We start from the raw sequence: 15420 nt of genomic DNA, 5'->3' as shown, positions 1-15420 counted from the left end.
AACGTGTCTTGCCTAGCATCAGAAACAGCTGGAGAGGAGCAGACACTCAGGGGCATTAGCCAGCTGGGGTTCCTGCCTCAGGCCGTGAGGTGGCACAGCCAGAAATAGGCCAGATATCAGGGGTCAGAAAGAGAACTCTGCCCCCTCTGATATGACTTGAAGAACCCTTAGAAAGCCACCATCAGCACCACCCAAACATAACCCCACTTAGCGATCACATCATTTGAAATTACACCTGTAGACCTTCATTTCTTTTGAACAAGAAGTTTTGCTGTTGGGGTTTTTGATTGCTGAAAGTATGTTTTTATTTATTCTGCAAACACAAACTAAAAACTATCTATGTACCTGGCTTCTGTTGGGTAAATGCTTGGGCTGTGGAGGTAACAACATCAGTAGCGGTTCTCAAAAACCCATGGACTGGGCAAGGAAGTGCCTATGATGGGATCACACATGTAACGGGAACATGGGCCAAGTGCTGTGACACCCAGAAGAAAGTCGGTCCCTGAAGTTTCAGAGAGAATATGATATTTGAGCAGGGTCTTAAAGTCTGCATGTGAGTTTGAGTAGAAGTGAAATCCAGGCAGAAGGAACAGCATAAGCCAAAGCAAAGAAGCCTGAAAGAGGCCGGTGTGTGCAGGATGGCTGATGCTGCCATATACCTTGGTCGTGGGTATAGGAAAGCAGGAAACAGGTCAGACTGTGAAAGGCCTTGTAGGTTCTGCTGAGTAGTGTGGACAGGTCCTGGAGAGCAAGCCAGATGAACAGTGTGCTGGGCTTGGGGTGCAGCAAAGTACCACCTGTCCATGATACCTCTCTTCCTTGCCAACACCACAGGAGAGTCTGAGATGCCATGGAAGGACAGGCAGGAAAGCTGGGTTTCCAAGAATGCGGCTTCAGTTGGCAAGCCTCGCTTCACCCAGACAGCCTTAGCTTTGAGGGAGGCCATGACAGAGGAGCCACCATGGAGGAGGGAGGTGGCAGCACTCACCACTGCAGAGGCTGTCTTGCCTGGGGGCCCGGACCACACTCCTGGACTGTGGGGAACCACGCCGTCTGGGAGTGGAGCAGTCAGGGCCCAGGGCACTATGAGGCCTCCAGGCTGCTCCAGGGTAGGAAAGAGGCAGAGCGTCTGCTCCTCAGCCAGGATAGCCAGGAGGCCCCAGCCCTCCTCTGGGAGGACAGAGGAGGCAGGCATGTGAGTGGAAGAGTGCTGGTGTTGGATTACCGCCACTGTCTTCATGTGTTTCTGCCTCTAGCAGCCCACTTTAGGACAAGGATGCCCTTCCTTCCTGTTTCATTCACAGGCTTCCTGGGAAACATTTCCTTGGCCAGTCACGGCCCCTGCTCTTCTCCAGCTGAGCCCAGCCGCTCCCATCAGCACCTCCCCCAAGAACAAGAACCCACATCTGAGCCCCTGGTGTCTCACTGTGTGCCGCCCACCTGGCCCATCCCTGCACCTCGGGGGTGTCTCCGCTCGCACCAGCACGCCAGCCAGAGAGCAGAACATGCAAGGTAGGGGGCTACTATGGCCAGTGGGGGCAGTGACCCCACAAGGTCTTGTTCTATTCAGTCCCTGATTTTTTTAAATTTCAAAGAGAAGGACATAAAATATTATATCTTTCCAGGTAAGCAAACATATATAACAACATTTAATTTTTTGTTTATGTAGCCTTCACATTTTATTTGTTTTATTTATGTTGCTACAAAGTGATAATTGGATTCCTAAGAAACCTACCATTATAAAAAAACCATGCCATGAAAATTTTGTTTGATTGTGGGGAAAAAAGCATTAGAGGCTAGAGTTTCAGAACTGCAAATAACAAAGTTGGTTTATGTGTTGGCCTTAAGAGGACAGCTATGAAACCTTAAGATTGATGACCAGATCCATAGCTCAGTTGAATTCTAAGCTGTGCTGCTCCACAGTAGCTGCAGTCATGGCTATTTAAATTTAAGCTAATTAAAATTAAATTAAATTTCTAGTTCAGTTTCTCAGTTATAGTAGCCACACGTCAATGCTCAGTAGCCACCAAAGTGACTAGCAAAGATAGGCAGCATGTCCGTCACCACAGATGGTTTCACAAGGGACTCCTTGCTCTGGAACCATGACCTCTGCTTCTCTGACACCACTGGCTCTCTCACAGGGGCAGGGCCTGCACCAGTTTTATCACCTGTTATTCCCAGTGTAAGGTCAGGCAAATGTGCAGAGGGGATGGGCTTGGCCAGAGCTGGTGCTCAGTTGCTACTGTGGCACTCAGATCACAGTCACATTCCTTGGTTTGTTAGTTTAGAAATACCTAAATCATGCTGTGAAAATGAAGGCAGACAGATAAATGGCTGTCTTAATAGATGACTTCATGACATCTGTGAGAATATTTTCATACATAATCTCACTTGAACCAGTCAAACATATGAGAGATAGCTAGGAAGATCATTTATCTCCATTTTATAGGTGAAGCACCTGAGGCTCACAGCTATCAAATGGTAGAGGCGGGACTAGAACCCAGGTGTCCTCACATCTGTCCTGAACTCTTTGCCCCACACTTTGCTGCACTCCTGGTTTTCTAATCCTTTTTCTGTAACATGGCAGGGGCTCCAGCACTCAATCTGAAGGCTAGTTCCATCACCCATTTTCCTGAAGCAATGCAATTCCTTCGTTTGTGAACTTTCAGCAGTTCCACCTTCATCAACTGATACATGAAGATCTGTGTTCTAGAAAGATAGAACGAATTAACCAAGATCACTAAACTAGTTAGTGGCAGAACCACACCAGTACCTGCCTCTCCTGAGTCCCAGACCAGGGATAGGCAGTACAGTGCAATGGAAAGCATGGCACAGGCTTGGCATCGGCCAGATATGGTTTCAAATTGAGGTTCTGCCACTTTTCTTGGAATCTTAGGCCACTTATTTAACCTCTTTGACCTTCAACTTATCTTCAGAATGGAAACGACTAACTCAAAGGCTGATGGGTGTAAGGTGGCAGAACACACATGAAGTGCACAGTGGCAGATGCCCAGTCCATGTTACCTGTGGTTCTCCCTGTGCCCCTTTCCCTCTATTGCATGTATGAATGCCTGGACAGAGAGAACTGAGGTCTTCCAGTCGTTGTTCTTGTAAAAGACACAGTGCTTCATGTTGGTGCCCTTCATACTTTCACATGCACGTGGAACACCTGAGGAGCTTGCTGAGATGCTTGTTTTCATCAGCGAACCTAGGATGGGTCCTACAGTCCTGCCTTGCTGACACAGACTGAGGATACTAGTGCAGCTCATCTGCAGGACACACTTTATGTAGAAGGCTTGGTATACTAACAGCCACCACCACCTGTACTCCCATGACACAGCTGAAGCAAAAGGAGACAGACAGGTAAATGTCTGCTTGCATGAGCAGTGAGGGTCCACTTTCTGTATTCCTTCCTTCTCTGTGAAATTCCTGTTAGTCTTACCAGCAGGAGTTGGTTTCTTTGAATCACCACAGCAGTTTTTTATGTTCTCTCTGCCAGCATTTGGGGCTGTCTGCCTCATGTTAATGGATTTCTGTGTTAAGATGTTCTGGATGTTATGGAGGTCGTGTTATGGATTTCTGTGTTAAGATGCTCTGAGGACACAAGGCAGGGCATATAGTATGTCTTTAGCAGTACATGATCAGCGTTTGATGGTCGTGTGCTGTAGTGAGATGGCACATTTGAGGAGAAAGAACTGTCTAAAGCTTAGGAACAGCACTGCCATGGGCCCTTGGCCAAGCTGTGCTGTCCTCTTTGTTTTCGCTTGTGTGGATGAGGGAGTGAGAGAACAATTAGCAATATCTCAGTGTAGTTTCTACAGAAAAGTTAGACACTGTTTGCCAAATTCCAAGGGGAGATGGAGAATAGGAAGGAAGCTTTCTTAAGTCCTGAAAGATGATATTGTTTCTGATGGTAGTGGCATAGCTTGCATCATACTAAACCTACTGAACAGTTAGAAACTGAGACATTAGAAAACAATTGTTTGAAGGCACTAAAGAACAATCAAAACTCTGGAACAGATTTGACTCTTGAAAGAACTGAGATTCAATTTCCGTGGCTTTTCCTAGAACAGATCCCAGATATTCAGTATCCAATGAGAAATTACTAGCCGTATGAGTAAATGGTAAAAGTTGACCCACAGTTTAGAGAACTCAGTACATAGAAACAGACCAGAATAGACCCAGATTTTGGAGCTAGCCTACAAAGGCTTTAAAATAAGTATGTTAACTTTTTAAATCTGTGGGCAAAAAATGTATGTAATGGGTGAAGAGATGATGGATTTTGGGAGAGATACAGGGACCCTGGTAAAGGACTTAGGAGTTCCAGCTCCACTGTGGTGGCAGACCCACTGCAGGATATCATTCCCAGATCACAGCTTAAAACTCTGGACACATACAAAGTACAATTACCCAAAGACCCTGGGAGGTAAATGAAAGGAGGCAGGGTGTGGACTGGAGAAAAACTTGGAGCAGCAAATACACAGAGGTCAATTTTCTGTCTTCCATGGATTTGCCTCCAGGGTGCACCCACACAAAGCAGCACAGTGGGGCCAGTGGTTAAAACTTTCCTGGAAACTCCATCTTTCTAGGTAGAGGAACCAGGAAAGAGCCCAGTGGAGCTGGAAAGGATTCTAGAGCAGAGTGAGCTGGAGAAGGGATCTGCTAATTCTGAGCACGAAACCACCCAAGTCTTATGCTCACCTTGAGCTACATGTGTGTAGAAAGTCCCAAACCAGTGTAACAGAGCTATATGAACTGAGCACAGCTTGGAACTACCACACATAGGAGAGATGGAACTTGCAGTCTCAACCTTAACCAGCTTGATTTCCTGCAGAAACCAAAACATCAACATTCTCCCAAGGATTATGGCAACCCACAGTCTACACAAAACACAACATGCACAACATTCAGGATGTAATTCACATTTTCTCAGCTTACGGAGAACCAGCAGAATTTAACCAGTTTTAATTGGAAGACACAGATGTGAACCTCAAGATAATACAGATGTTGGCTATATACCCAGCAGTGAGATTGCTGGATCATATGGTAGTTCTAGTTTTAGTTTTTTGAGGAACCTCCATATTGTTTTCCATAGTGGCTGTGCTAATTTACATTCCTACAAAGAGTATATAGAGCATTCCCATTTCTCCATGCCCTTATCAGCATTTGTTATTATCTTTTTGATAATAGCCATTTTAACTGGGGGAGATATCTCATGTGGTTTTGATTTGCATTTTCCTAATGACTAGTGACGTTGATCATTTTTTCATTTACCTGTTGGCCATTTGGATGTCTTCTTTGGAGAAATGTCTATCCAGATCTTTTGTCCATTTTGTAATCTGATTGTTTGATTTTTTTGTCCATTGAGTTGTTAGAGTTCCTTATATATTCTATTAATTTCTTATTGGATGAATAGTTTGAAAATACTTTCTCCTATTGCGTAGATTGTTTCTTTACCTTATTAATTTTTTCCTTTGCTATACAGCAAAGCTTTTTAGCTTGATGTAATCCCATTTGTCAGTTTTTGCTTTGATTACCTGTGCATTTGAGGTGCTATTCAAGAACATATGGCTAGACCAATGTTTTGAAGTGTTTTCTCAATGTTTTCTTCTACATGTTTCATGGTTTCAGGTCTTACATTTACATGTTTAATCAATTTTGAGTTGATTTTTGTATAGGGTGAGAGATAGGGCTCTAGTTTCATTCATACATTCATATGGATATTTATTTTTCCCAGCACCATTTATTGAAGAGACCGTTCTTTCCCCAGTGTATACTCTTGGCATCTTTGTTGGAAATGAGTTGACTGTAAATGCATGAATTTATTTCTGAGATCTGTATTCTGTTCCATTGGCCTGTGTGTCCATTTTTAAGTCAGTGCCATGCTGTTTTGGTTATAGCTTTGTAGTATATTTTGAAGTCAGGTAATATGAGTCCTCCAGTGTTGTTCTTTTTTGCTCAGGGTTGCTTTGGCTGTTCTGATTCTAGTGTGGTTTCATATAAATTTTAGAGTTTTTATTTCTATTTCTGTAGAAAATACAGAATGGTATTTTGATAGGCATTGACTCTGCAGATTTCTTTAGGTAGTGCTGGGGTGATCAGATGCAACACCAGACCATGAGGGCTATGAAGTCTGGTGGACTGAAAGGAATGAGAAAAGACAAGTTAAGAGTGAAAGTGGGACCAGGGGGCCAATGCTAGTATGGAGGCTGTGAAGGCTCTGAGCTCTGGGAGCCCATGCTATTTATTGGTGATCAAAGAAACAGGTGGTGAGGATGTGGGGTTGAAAGGTAGTGACACATCAAGCCCATGATCTACACCTGTGATGGTTTAGCATTTTCTTTGAAGCATATGGAACATGTTCTGCTACTTGAGATAATGGAAACATGTTCTTCTAGTTTAAGATACAATCAACCTATGATCCTGGGAATGCTAGAAACAAGGAGCCAGCAAGTCTAGACACATTCCAGAGGCCACTAGGGGTTTTATGCCCTGAGCCCTGGATTCCATCCACGCCACGAGGGATTTTATGCCCTGGGCTTAGATTATGGTGCGGCAGGGCAGCCTTCCACCCTTTGGCACAGAATTTGGTGTTCCAAAGGCCAAGAGGGGTTTTAGACCCTGGACCCTGGACATGTTCCGAGACTCTTTTACATTATGTCAGACATGCAAGCCCTGCCTCAGCTTTTTTCCCAACACTCAGCTTTTCCCCAACAGAAGTCAGGTAATATGATTCCTCCAGTTTTGTTCTTTTTGCTCAGGGTTGCTTTGGCTGTTCTGATTCTTGTGTGGTTTCATATAAATTTTAGAATTTTTGTTTCTATTTCTGTAGAGAATACTGAATGTATTTTGATAGGCATTGATTCTGCAGATTTCTTTAGGTGGTGTGGACATTTTAACAATATTAATTTTTGCAATCATGATCATGGGATATTGTTCCATTTTCATGTCCTTTTTAATTTCTTTAATAAATATTTTATAGTTTCATTGTTGAGATCTTTTACTTCTTTAAGATTATTTCTAAGTATTTTTTGTAGCTACTGTAAATGGGATTGCTTTCTTAATTTCTTTTTTTAGACTGTTTGTTGTTGACATATAGAAATACTACTGATTTTTACATATTGATTTTGTATCCTGCATCTTTTCTGAATTTATTTATCTGTTCCAACAGCCTTTTGGCATTTTTAAGTCTTCCTAAATATAAGATTATATTGTCTGCAAACAAGGACAATTTTACTTCTTCCTTTTCAATTTGGATGCCCTTTCTTTCTCCCTTCTCATTGCTCTGGCTAGGACTTCTAGAACCATGTTGAATAACCGTGTGAAAGTGGGCATTCTTGTCTTGTTCCAGATTTTAGAGGAAAGGCTTTTCATTTTTCCCTGTTCAGTATGATGCTAGCTGTGGGTTTTGCATGTAAAGCCTTTATTGTTTTGAGGTATGTTCCTTCTATACCCAGTTTGTTGAGAGTTTTTATTGTCAAGGGATGTGGCATTTTATCAAATAACTTTTTGTCATATTTTGAAATGATCATATGGTTTTTGTTTTTGAATTTATTAATGTGGTGTATCATGTTCATTTCTTTGCATATGTTGAACCCTCCTTGCATCCCTGAAATGAATCTCACTTGATCAAGATTAATTATCTTTATAATATATTGTTATAAACATCAGGGATGTTTTCTTCTTTTGTTGTATCTTTGTCTGTTTTTGGTATCAGGATAGTGCTTCATAGGATGAGTTTAGAAGTATTCCATCCTCCTCAACATTTTGGAATAGTTTGAGAAGAATTGATGTTAGTTCTTCATATGTTTGGTAGAAATCAGCGGGGAAGCCATCAGGTCTTGGGTTTTTCTTTGATGGGAGTTTATTACTGTGTCTATCTTGTGACTTCTTGGTCTGTTCAGGTTTTCTATTTCTTCATGATTCAACCTTGCTAGGTTGTATTTGTGTAGGAATTAATCTGTATCTTCCAGGTTTTCCAATTTTTGGCATATTGTTGCTCATAATAGTCTCTGATGGTCCTTTGAATTTTTGTCTTATCAGATGTAATGTCTCCTTTTTTGGCTCTGATTTTATTTAAGGCTTGACTCATTTTTTGTTAATCTAGCTAAAGGATTATCAATTTTGTTTATCTTTTCAAAAAAGTAAAGTTTTTGTTTCATTGATATTTTATTTTTTTCACTCTAAATTTTATTTATTTCTGCTATGAACTGTAATATTTATTTCCTTCTAATTTGGGGTTTGGTTTTTTCTTACTTTTCAACTTTTTTAAGGGGCATCATTTAGTTTTTTTCTACTCCTTACTATATTTTATATTTATTTATTTATTTTTATTATACTTTAAATTCTGGGATACATGTGCAGAACGTGCAGGTTTGTTACATAGGTATACACGCACCATAGTGGTTTGCTGCATCCATCAACCCATCATCTACATTAAGTATTTCTCCTAATGCTATCCCTCCCCTATCTCCCCACCCCTTGACAGGCCCTGATGTGTGATGTTTCCCTCCCTGTGTCCATGTGGTCTCATTGTTCACCTCCTACTTATGAGTGAGAACATGTGGTGTTTGGTTTTCGGTTCTAGGGTAAGTTTGCTGACAATGATGGTTTCCAGCTTCATTCATGTCCCTGCAAAGGATGTGAACTCATTCTTTTTTATGGCTGCATAGTATTCCACGGTGCATACGTGCCACATTGTCTTTATCCAGTCTATCATTGAGGGGCATCCAGGTTGGTTCCAAGTCTTTGCTATTGTGAATAGTGCTGCAATAAACATACGGGTGTTCTTGTCTTTATAGTAGAATGATTTATAATCCTTTGGGTATATACCCAGTAATGGGATTGCTGGGTCAAATGGTATTTCTGGTTCTAGATCCTCGAGGAATCGCCACACTGTCTTTCACAATGGTTGAACTAATTTACACTCCCACCAACAGTGTAAAAGTGTTCCTATTTCTCCACATCCTCTCCAGCATCTGTTGTTTCCTGACTTTTTAATGATCACTATTCTAACTGGCATGAGATGGTATCTCATTGTGGTTTTGATTTGCATTTCTGTAATGACCAGTGATGATGAGCTTTTTTTCATGTTTGTTGGCTGCATAAATGTCTTCTTTTGAGAAGTGTCTATTATCCTTTGGCACCTTTTTGATGGGATTGTTTGGATTTTTCTTGTAAATTTGTTTAAGTTCCTTGTAGATTCTGGATATTAACCCTTTGTCAGATGGATAGATTGCAGAAATATTCTCCCATTCTGTTTGCCTGTTCACTCTGATGATAGTTTCTTTTGCTGTGCAGAAGCTGTTTAGCTTAATTAGATCCTATTTGTCTATTTTGGCTTTTGTTGCCATTGCTTTTGGTGTTTTATTCATGAAGTCTTTGCCCATGCCTGTGTGCTTAATGGTATTGCCTAGGTTTTTTTCCACAGTTTTTGTGGTTTTAGGTCTTACGTTTAAGACTTTAATCCATCTTGAGTTAATTTTTGTATAAGGTGTAAGGAAGCGGTCCAGTTTCAGTTCCCTGCATATGGCTACCCAGTTTTCCCAACACCATTTATTAAATAGGGAATCCTTTCCCCATTGCTTGTTTTTGTCAGCCTTGTCAAAAGTCAGATGGTTGTAGATGTGTGGTGATTTCTGAGGCCTCTGTTCTGTTCCATTGGTCAATATATCTGTTTTGGTACCAGTCCCATGTTTTGGTGCCTGTGGCCTCATAGTATAGTTTTAAGTCAGGTAGCATGATGCCTCCATGTTTGTTCTTTTTGCTTAGGACTGTCTTGGCGATATGGGCTCTTCTTTGTTTCCTTATGAAATTTAGAGTAGATTTTTCTAATTCTGTGAAGTCAATGGTAGCTTGATGGGAATAGCATTGAATTTGTTAATTTCTTTGGGCAGTATGGCCATTTTCACGACATTGATTCTTCCTATCCATGAGCATGGAACGTTTTTCCATTTGTTTATGTCCTCTCTTATTTCCTTGAGCAGTGGTGTGTAGTTCTCCTTAAAGAGGTCCTTCCCATCCCTTGTAAGTTCTATTCCTAGGCATTTTATTCTCTTTGAAGCAATTGTGATTGGGAGTTCACTCAGGATTTGGCTATTACTGGTTTATAGGAATACTTGTGATTTTTGCACATGGATTTTTTATTCTGAGACTTCACTGAAGTTGTTTATCAGCTTAAGGAGATTTGGGGCTGAGACAATGGGGTTTTCTAAGTATACAATCATGTCATCTGCAAACAGAGACAACTTGACTTCCTTTTTTCCAAATTGAATACCCTTTATTTCTTTCTCTTGCCTGATTGCCCTGGCCAGAACTTCCAATATACTATGTTGAATAGGAGTGGTGAGAGAGGGCATCCTTGTCTTGTGCCAGTTTTCAAAGGGAATGCTTCCAGCTTTTGCCCATTCAGTATGATATTGGCTGTCAGTTTGTCATAAATAGCTCCTATTATTTTGAGATACATCCCATCAATACCTAGTTTATTGAGATTTTTTAGCACGAAGGGGTGTTGAATTTTATTGAAGGCCTTTTCTGCATCTATTGAGATAATCATGTGGTTTTTGTCATTGGTTCTGTTTATATGATGGATTACATTTATTGATTTTCGTATGTTGAACCAGCCTTGCATCCCAGGAAAGAAGCCAGTTTGATCATGGTGGATAAGCTTTTTAATGTGCTGCTAGATTCAATTTGCCAGTATTTTATTGAGGATTTTCGCATCGATGTTCATCAGGGATATTGGCCTGAAATTTTCTTTCTTTGTGTGTCTTTGCCAGGTTTTGGTGTCAGGATGATGCTGGCCTCACAAAATGAGTTAGGGAGGAGTCCATCTTTTTCTATTTTTTGGAATAGTTTCAGAAATAATGATATCAGCTCCTCTTTGTGCCTCTGCGAGAATTCGGCTGTGAATCCATCTGGTCCTGGGCTCTTTTTGGTTGGTAGGCGATTAATTACTGCCTCAATTTCAGAACTTGTTATTGGCCTATTCAGGGATTCGACTTCCTTCTGGTTTAGTCTTGGGAGGGTGTATGTGTCCAGGTATTTGCCCATTTCTTCTAGATTTTCTAGTTTATTTGCATAGAGGTGTTTATAGTATCCTCTGATGCTAGTTTGTATTTCTGTGGGGTCAGTGGTAATATCCACTTTATCGTTTTTTATTGTGTCTATTTGATTCTTCTCTCTTTTCTTCTTTATTAGTCTGGCTAGTGGTCTATCTAATTTGTTAATCTTTTCGAAAAGACAGCTCGTGGATTCATCGATTTTTTGAAGGTTTTTTTGTGTCTCTATATCCTTTAGCTCTGCTCTGATCTTAGTTATTTTTTGTCTTCTGCTAGCTTTTGAATTTGTTTGCTCTTACTTCTCTAGTTCTTTTAAGGGTGTTGATTTTAGATCTTCCCTGCTTTCTCTTATGGGCCTTTAGTGCTGTAAATTTCCCTCTGAACATTGCTTTAGCTGTGTCCCAGAGATTGTGGTACATTGTGTCTTTGTTCTCATTGGTTTCAAATAACTTATTTATTTCTGCCTTATTTTCGTTATTTACCCAGTAAATAAATTCAGGAACAGGTTGTTCAGTTTCCATGTAGTTGTGCATTTTTGAGTGAGTTTCTTAATCCTGAGTTCGAATTTGATTGCACTGTGGTCTGAGAGACTGTTGTGATTTCCCTTCATTTGCATTTGCTGAGGAGTGTTTTACTTCCAATTATGTGGTCAATTTTAGAATAAGTGAGTGCTATGTGGTGCTCAGAAGAATGTATATTCTGTTGATTTGGGATGGAGAATTCTGTAGATGTCTGTTAGGTCTGCTTGTTCCAGAACTGAGTTCCAGTCCTGAATATCCTTGTTAATTTTCTGTCTCATTGATCAGTCTAATATTGACAGTGGGGTGTTAAAGTCTCCCATTATTATTGTGTGGGAGTCTAAGTCTCTTTGTAGTCTAGAAGAACTTGCTTTATGAATCTGGGTGTGCCTGTATTAGGCACATATATATTTAGGATAGTTAACTCTTCTTGTTGAATTGATCCCTTTACCATTATGTAAAGCCCTCTTTGTCTCTTTTGATCTTTCTTGGTTTAAAGTGTGTTTTATCAGAGACTAGGATTGCAACCCCTGCTTTGTTTTTTTTTGCTTTCCATTTGCTTGGTAAATCTTCCTTCATCCTATTATTTTGAGCCTATCTGTGTCTTTGCACGTGAGATGGGTCTCCTGAATACAGCACACCGATGGGTCTTGACTCTTTATCCAATTTGCCAGTATGTGTCTTTTAATTGCGGCATTTAGCCCGTTTACATTTAAGGTTAATATTGTTATGTGTGAATTTGATCCCGTCATTACAATGCTAGCTGGTTATTTTGACTGCTAGTTGATGCAGTTTCTTCCTAGCATCGATGGTCTCTACATTTTGGTATGGTTTTGCAGTGGCTGGTACTGGTTTTTCCTTCCCATGTTTAGTGCTTCCTTCAGGAGATCTTGTAAGGCAGGCATGGTGGTGACAAAAATCTCTCAGCATTTGCTTGTCTGTAAAGAAATTTATTTCTCCTTCACTTACGAAGCTTTGTTTGGCTGGATATGAAATTCTGGGTTGAAAATTCTTTTCTTTAAGAATGTTGAATATTGGCCCCTTCTCTCTTCTGAGTTGTAGGGTTTCTGCAGAGAGATCTGCTCTTAGTCTGATGGGCTGCCCTTTGTGGATAACCCAGCCTTTCTCTCTGGCTGCTCTTAGCATTTTTTCCTTCATTTCACCCTTGCTGAATCTGACAATTATGTGTCTTGGGGTTTGCTCTTCTCAAGGAGTATCTTGGTGGTGTTCTCTGTATTTCCTGAATTTGAATGTTGGCTTCTCTTGCTAGATTGGGGAGGTTCTCCTGCATGATATCCTGAAGAGTGTTTTCCAACTTGGTTCCATTTTCCCTGTCATTTTCACATACACCAATCAAACGTAGCTTGGTCTTTTCACATAGTCCCATATTTCCTTGAGGCTTTGCTCATTTCTTTTAATTCTTTTTTCTCTAATCTTGTCTTCATGCTTTATTTCATTAAGTTGATCTTCAATCTCTGATATCCTTTCTTCTGCCTGATGGACTTGTCTATTGATACTTGTGTATTCTTCATGAAGTTCTCATGCTGTGTTTTTCAGCTCCATTAGGTCATTTATATTCTTCTCTGAACTGGTTATTCTAGTTAGCAATTCCTGTAACCTTTTATCAAGGTCTTTAGCTTCCTTGCATTGGGTTAGAACATGCTCCTTTAGCTCAGAGGAGTTATTACCCACCTTCTGAAGCCTACTTCCGTCAGTTGGTCAAACTCATTCTCTGTGCAGTTTTGTTCCCTTTCTGGTGAGGAGTTGTGATCCTCTGGAGGAGAAGAGGTGTTCTGGCTTTTCAGCCTTTTTGCACTGTTTTTTCCTCATCTTCGTCAATTTGTCTACCTTTGATCTTTGATGTTGGTGATCTTCGGATAGGGTTTTTGTGTGGATTTTTTTGTTGTTGTTGTTGATGCTATTCCTTTCCGTTTGTTAGTTTTCCTCCTAACAGTCAGACCCCTCTGCTGCAGCTCTACTGGAGTTTGCTGGAGGTCCACTCCAGACTCTGTATCACCAGCAGATATCACCAGTGGAGTATCACCAGTGGAGACTACAGAACAGCAAAGATAGATGCCTGTTCCTTGCTCTGGAAGCTTCATCCCAGAGCGGCACCTGCCAGATGCCAGCTGGAGCTCTCCTGTATGAGGTGTCTGTCGATGCCTGCTGGGAGGTTTCTCCAGTCAGGAGGGACAGGGGTCAGGGACCTGCTTGAGGAGGCAGTCTGTCCCTTAGCAGGGCTCGGGCATTGTGCTGGGAGATATGCTGCTTTCTTCAGAGCCACAGGCAGAACGTTTAAGTCTGCTGAAACTGCGCCCACAGCTGCCCCTTCCCCCAGGTGCTCTGTCCCAGGCAGATGGGGTTTTATCTATAAGCCCCTGACTCGGACTGTAGCCTTTTTTTCAGAGATGCCCTGCCCAGAGAGGAAGAATCTAGAGAGGCAGTCTGGCCACAGTGGCTTTGCTGAGCTGTGGTGGGCTTTGCCCAGTTAGAACTTCCTGGAGGGTTTGTTTATACTGTGAGGGGAAAACCGCCTATTCATGCCTCAGTAATGGCGGATGCCCCACCCCCACCAAGCTTCAGTGTCCCTGGTTGACTTCAGACTGTTGTGCTGGCAGCGAGAATTTCAAGCCAGTGGATCTTAGCTTGCTGGTCTCCATGGGGGTGGGATCCCCTGAGCTAAACCACTTGGCTCCCTAGCTTCAGCCCCATTTTCAGGGGAATGAACAGTTCTGTCACTCTGGCATTCCAGGCGCCACTAGGGTATGGAAAAAAACTCCTACAGCTAGCTCGGAGTCTGCCCAAAAAGCTGCCCAGTTTTGTGCTTGAAACCCAGGGCCCTGGTGGTGTAGGCACCCGAGGGAATCTCCTGGTCGTGAGTTGTGAAGACCGTGGGAAAAGTGTATCTGGGCCAGAATGCACCATTCCTCACAGCACAGTCCCTCTCGGCTTCCCTTGGCTAAGGGAGGGAGTTCCCCAACACTTTGTGCTTCCCTGGTGAGGTGACGCCCCACCCTGCTTCGGCTCACCCTCTGTGGGCTGCACCCACTGTCTAACCAGTCCCAGTGAGATGAGCCAGGTATCTCAGTTGGAAATGCGGAAATCACCCACCTTCTGCTTTGATCTCGCTGGGAGCTGCAGACCAGAGCTGTTCCTATTTGGCCATCTTGCCAGCCACCCATCATTTAGATTTTTAAAGTGTTTATTTATTTAAATGCAGTGACCAAGTGCAAAAGGAAGTGGCTACAAAACCTAGGAAACCATTTTTAAAAGTCAAGGGAGAGCTCTGGGTTGATATTGACACCAAAGAATATGGAGGAGGTGGTGTGACAGCCCCACATGCCACCAGCCTCTGTGCAGCCAGAAGCCTAGGACAGGAGGGCAGGTGCACTGCGCTGCTGGCTGGAGTGAGTGTTTACTCCCAAACTGCTTGCTGACTCCAGGAAGCACCCTGCACACTAGTGCTTTAGTGTCTCCCTGTACCAACTTGGCCATTTCTGCCTTCCTCATCTGCTATGCAGGGGTAACATGTGTTTCTGAGACCTATTAGGAAGATTTAAAGTGGCATCACATGTCATGCACCTGACACAGGGTCTTACCTGTTTTATGCAGCTTCTGTCAGCCTGCAGTCCTGGAAGACAAGTGTCTCTCCAAATCCACTGCTCCCAGTTATCCGTCCAACAAAAGCAATGCAGGACATCATAGTAACATTGGCCTCACATGGGTGTGCATGGCAGTAATGGAGTCCCCAGGACCTCTGAGTCCTCAGAGTTCTCCTCCTGATTCTTGCCCAAGGGGAGCACACTGCAGCAGGGATTGAGCAGGGTGTCCAGAGCCCTGGG

General features: G+C 42.2%; 1 protein-coding gene across 10 annotated transcripts in view; it reads left to right on the top strand.

The window, feature by feature from the left end:
- GAB4 (GRB2 associated binding protein family member 4) overlaps positions 1-15420 on the top strand; it is a 52318-nt gene that overhangs the window by 21659 nt on the left and 15239 nt on the right. For all 10 annotated transcript variants that reach the window (XM_016939621.4, XM_016939617.4, XM_016939616.4 and 7 more), the window contains exon 3: positions 1305-1512. In XM_016939621.4, the coding sequence (XP_016795110.1) occupies positions 1305-1512 (208 nt within the window). The remainder of the gene's footprint in view (positions 1-1304; positions 1513-15420) is intronic.

Source organism: Pan troglodytes, chromosome 23, assembly GCF_028858775.2.
Source record: "Pan troglodytes isolate AG18354 chromosome 23, NHGRI_mPanTro3-v2.0_pri, whole genome shotgun sequence".
NCBI classification, from domain to species: domain Eukaryota; kingdom Metazoa; phylum Chordata; class Mammalia; order Primates; family Hominidae; genus Pan; species Pan troglodytes.
The sequence above is the reverse complement of the archived record's forward strand: the minus strand, read 5'-3'. Positions and strand labels throughout refer to the sequence as shown.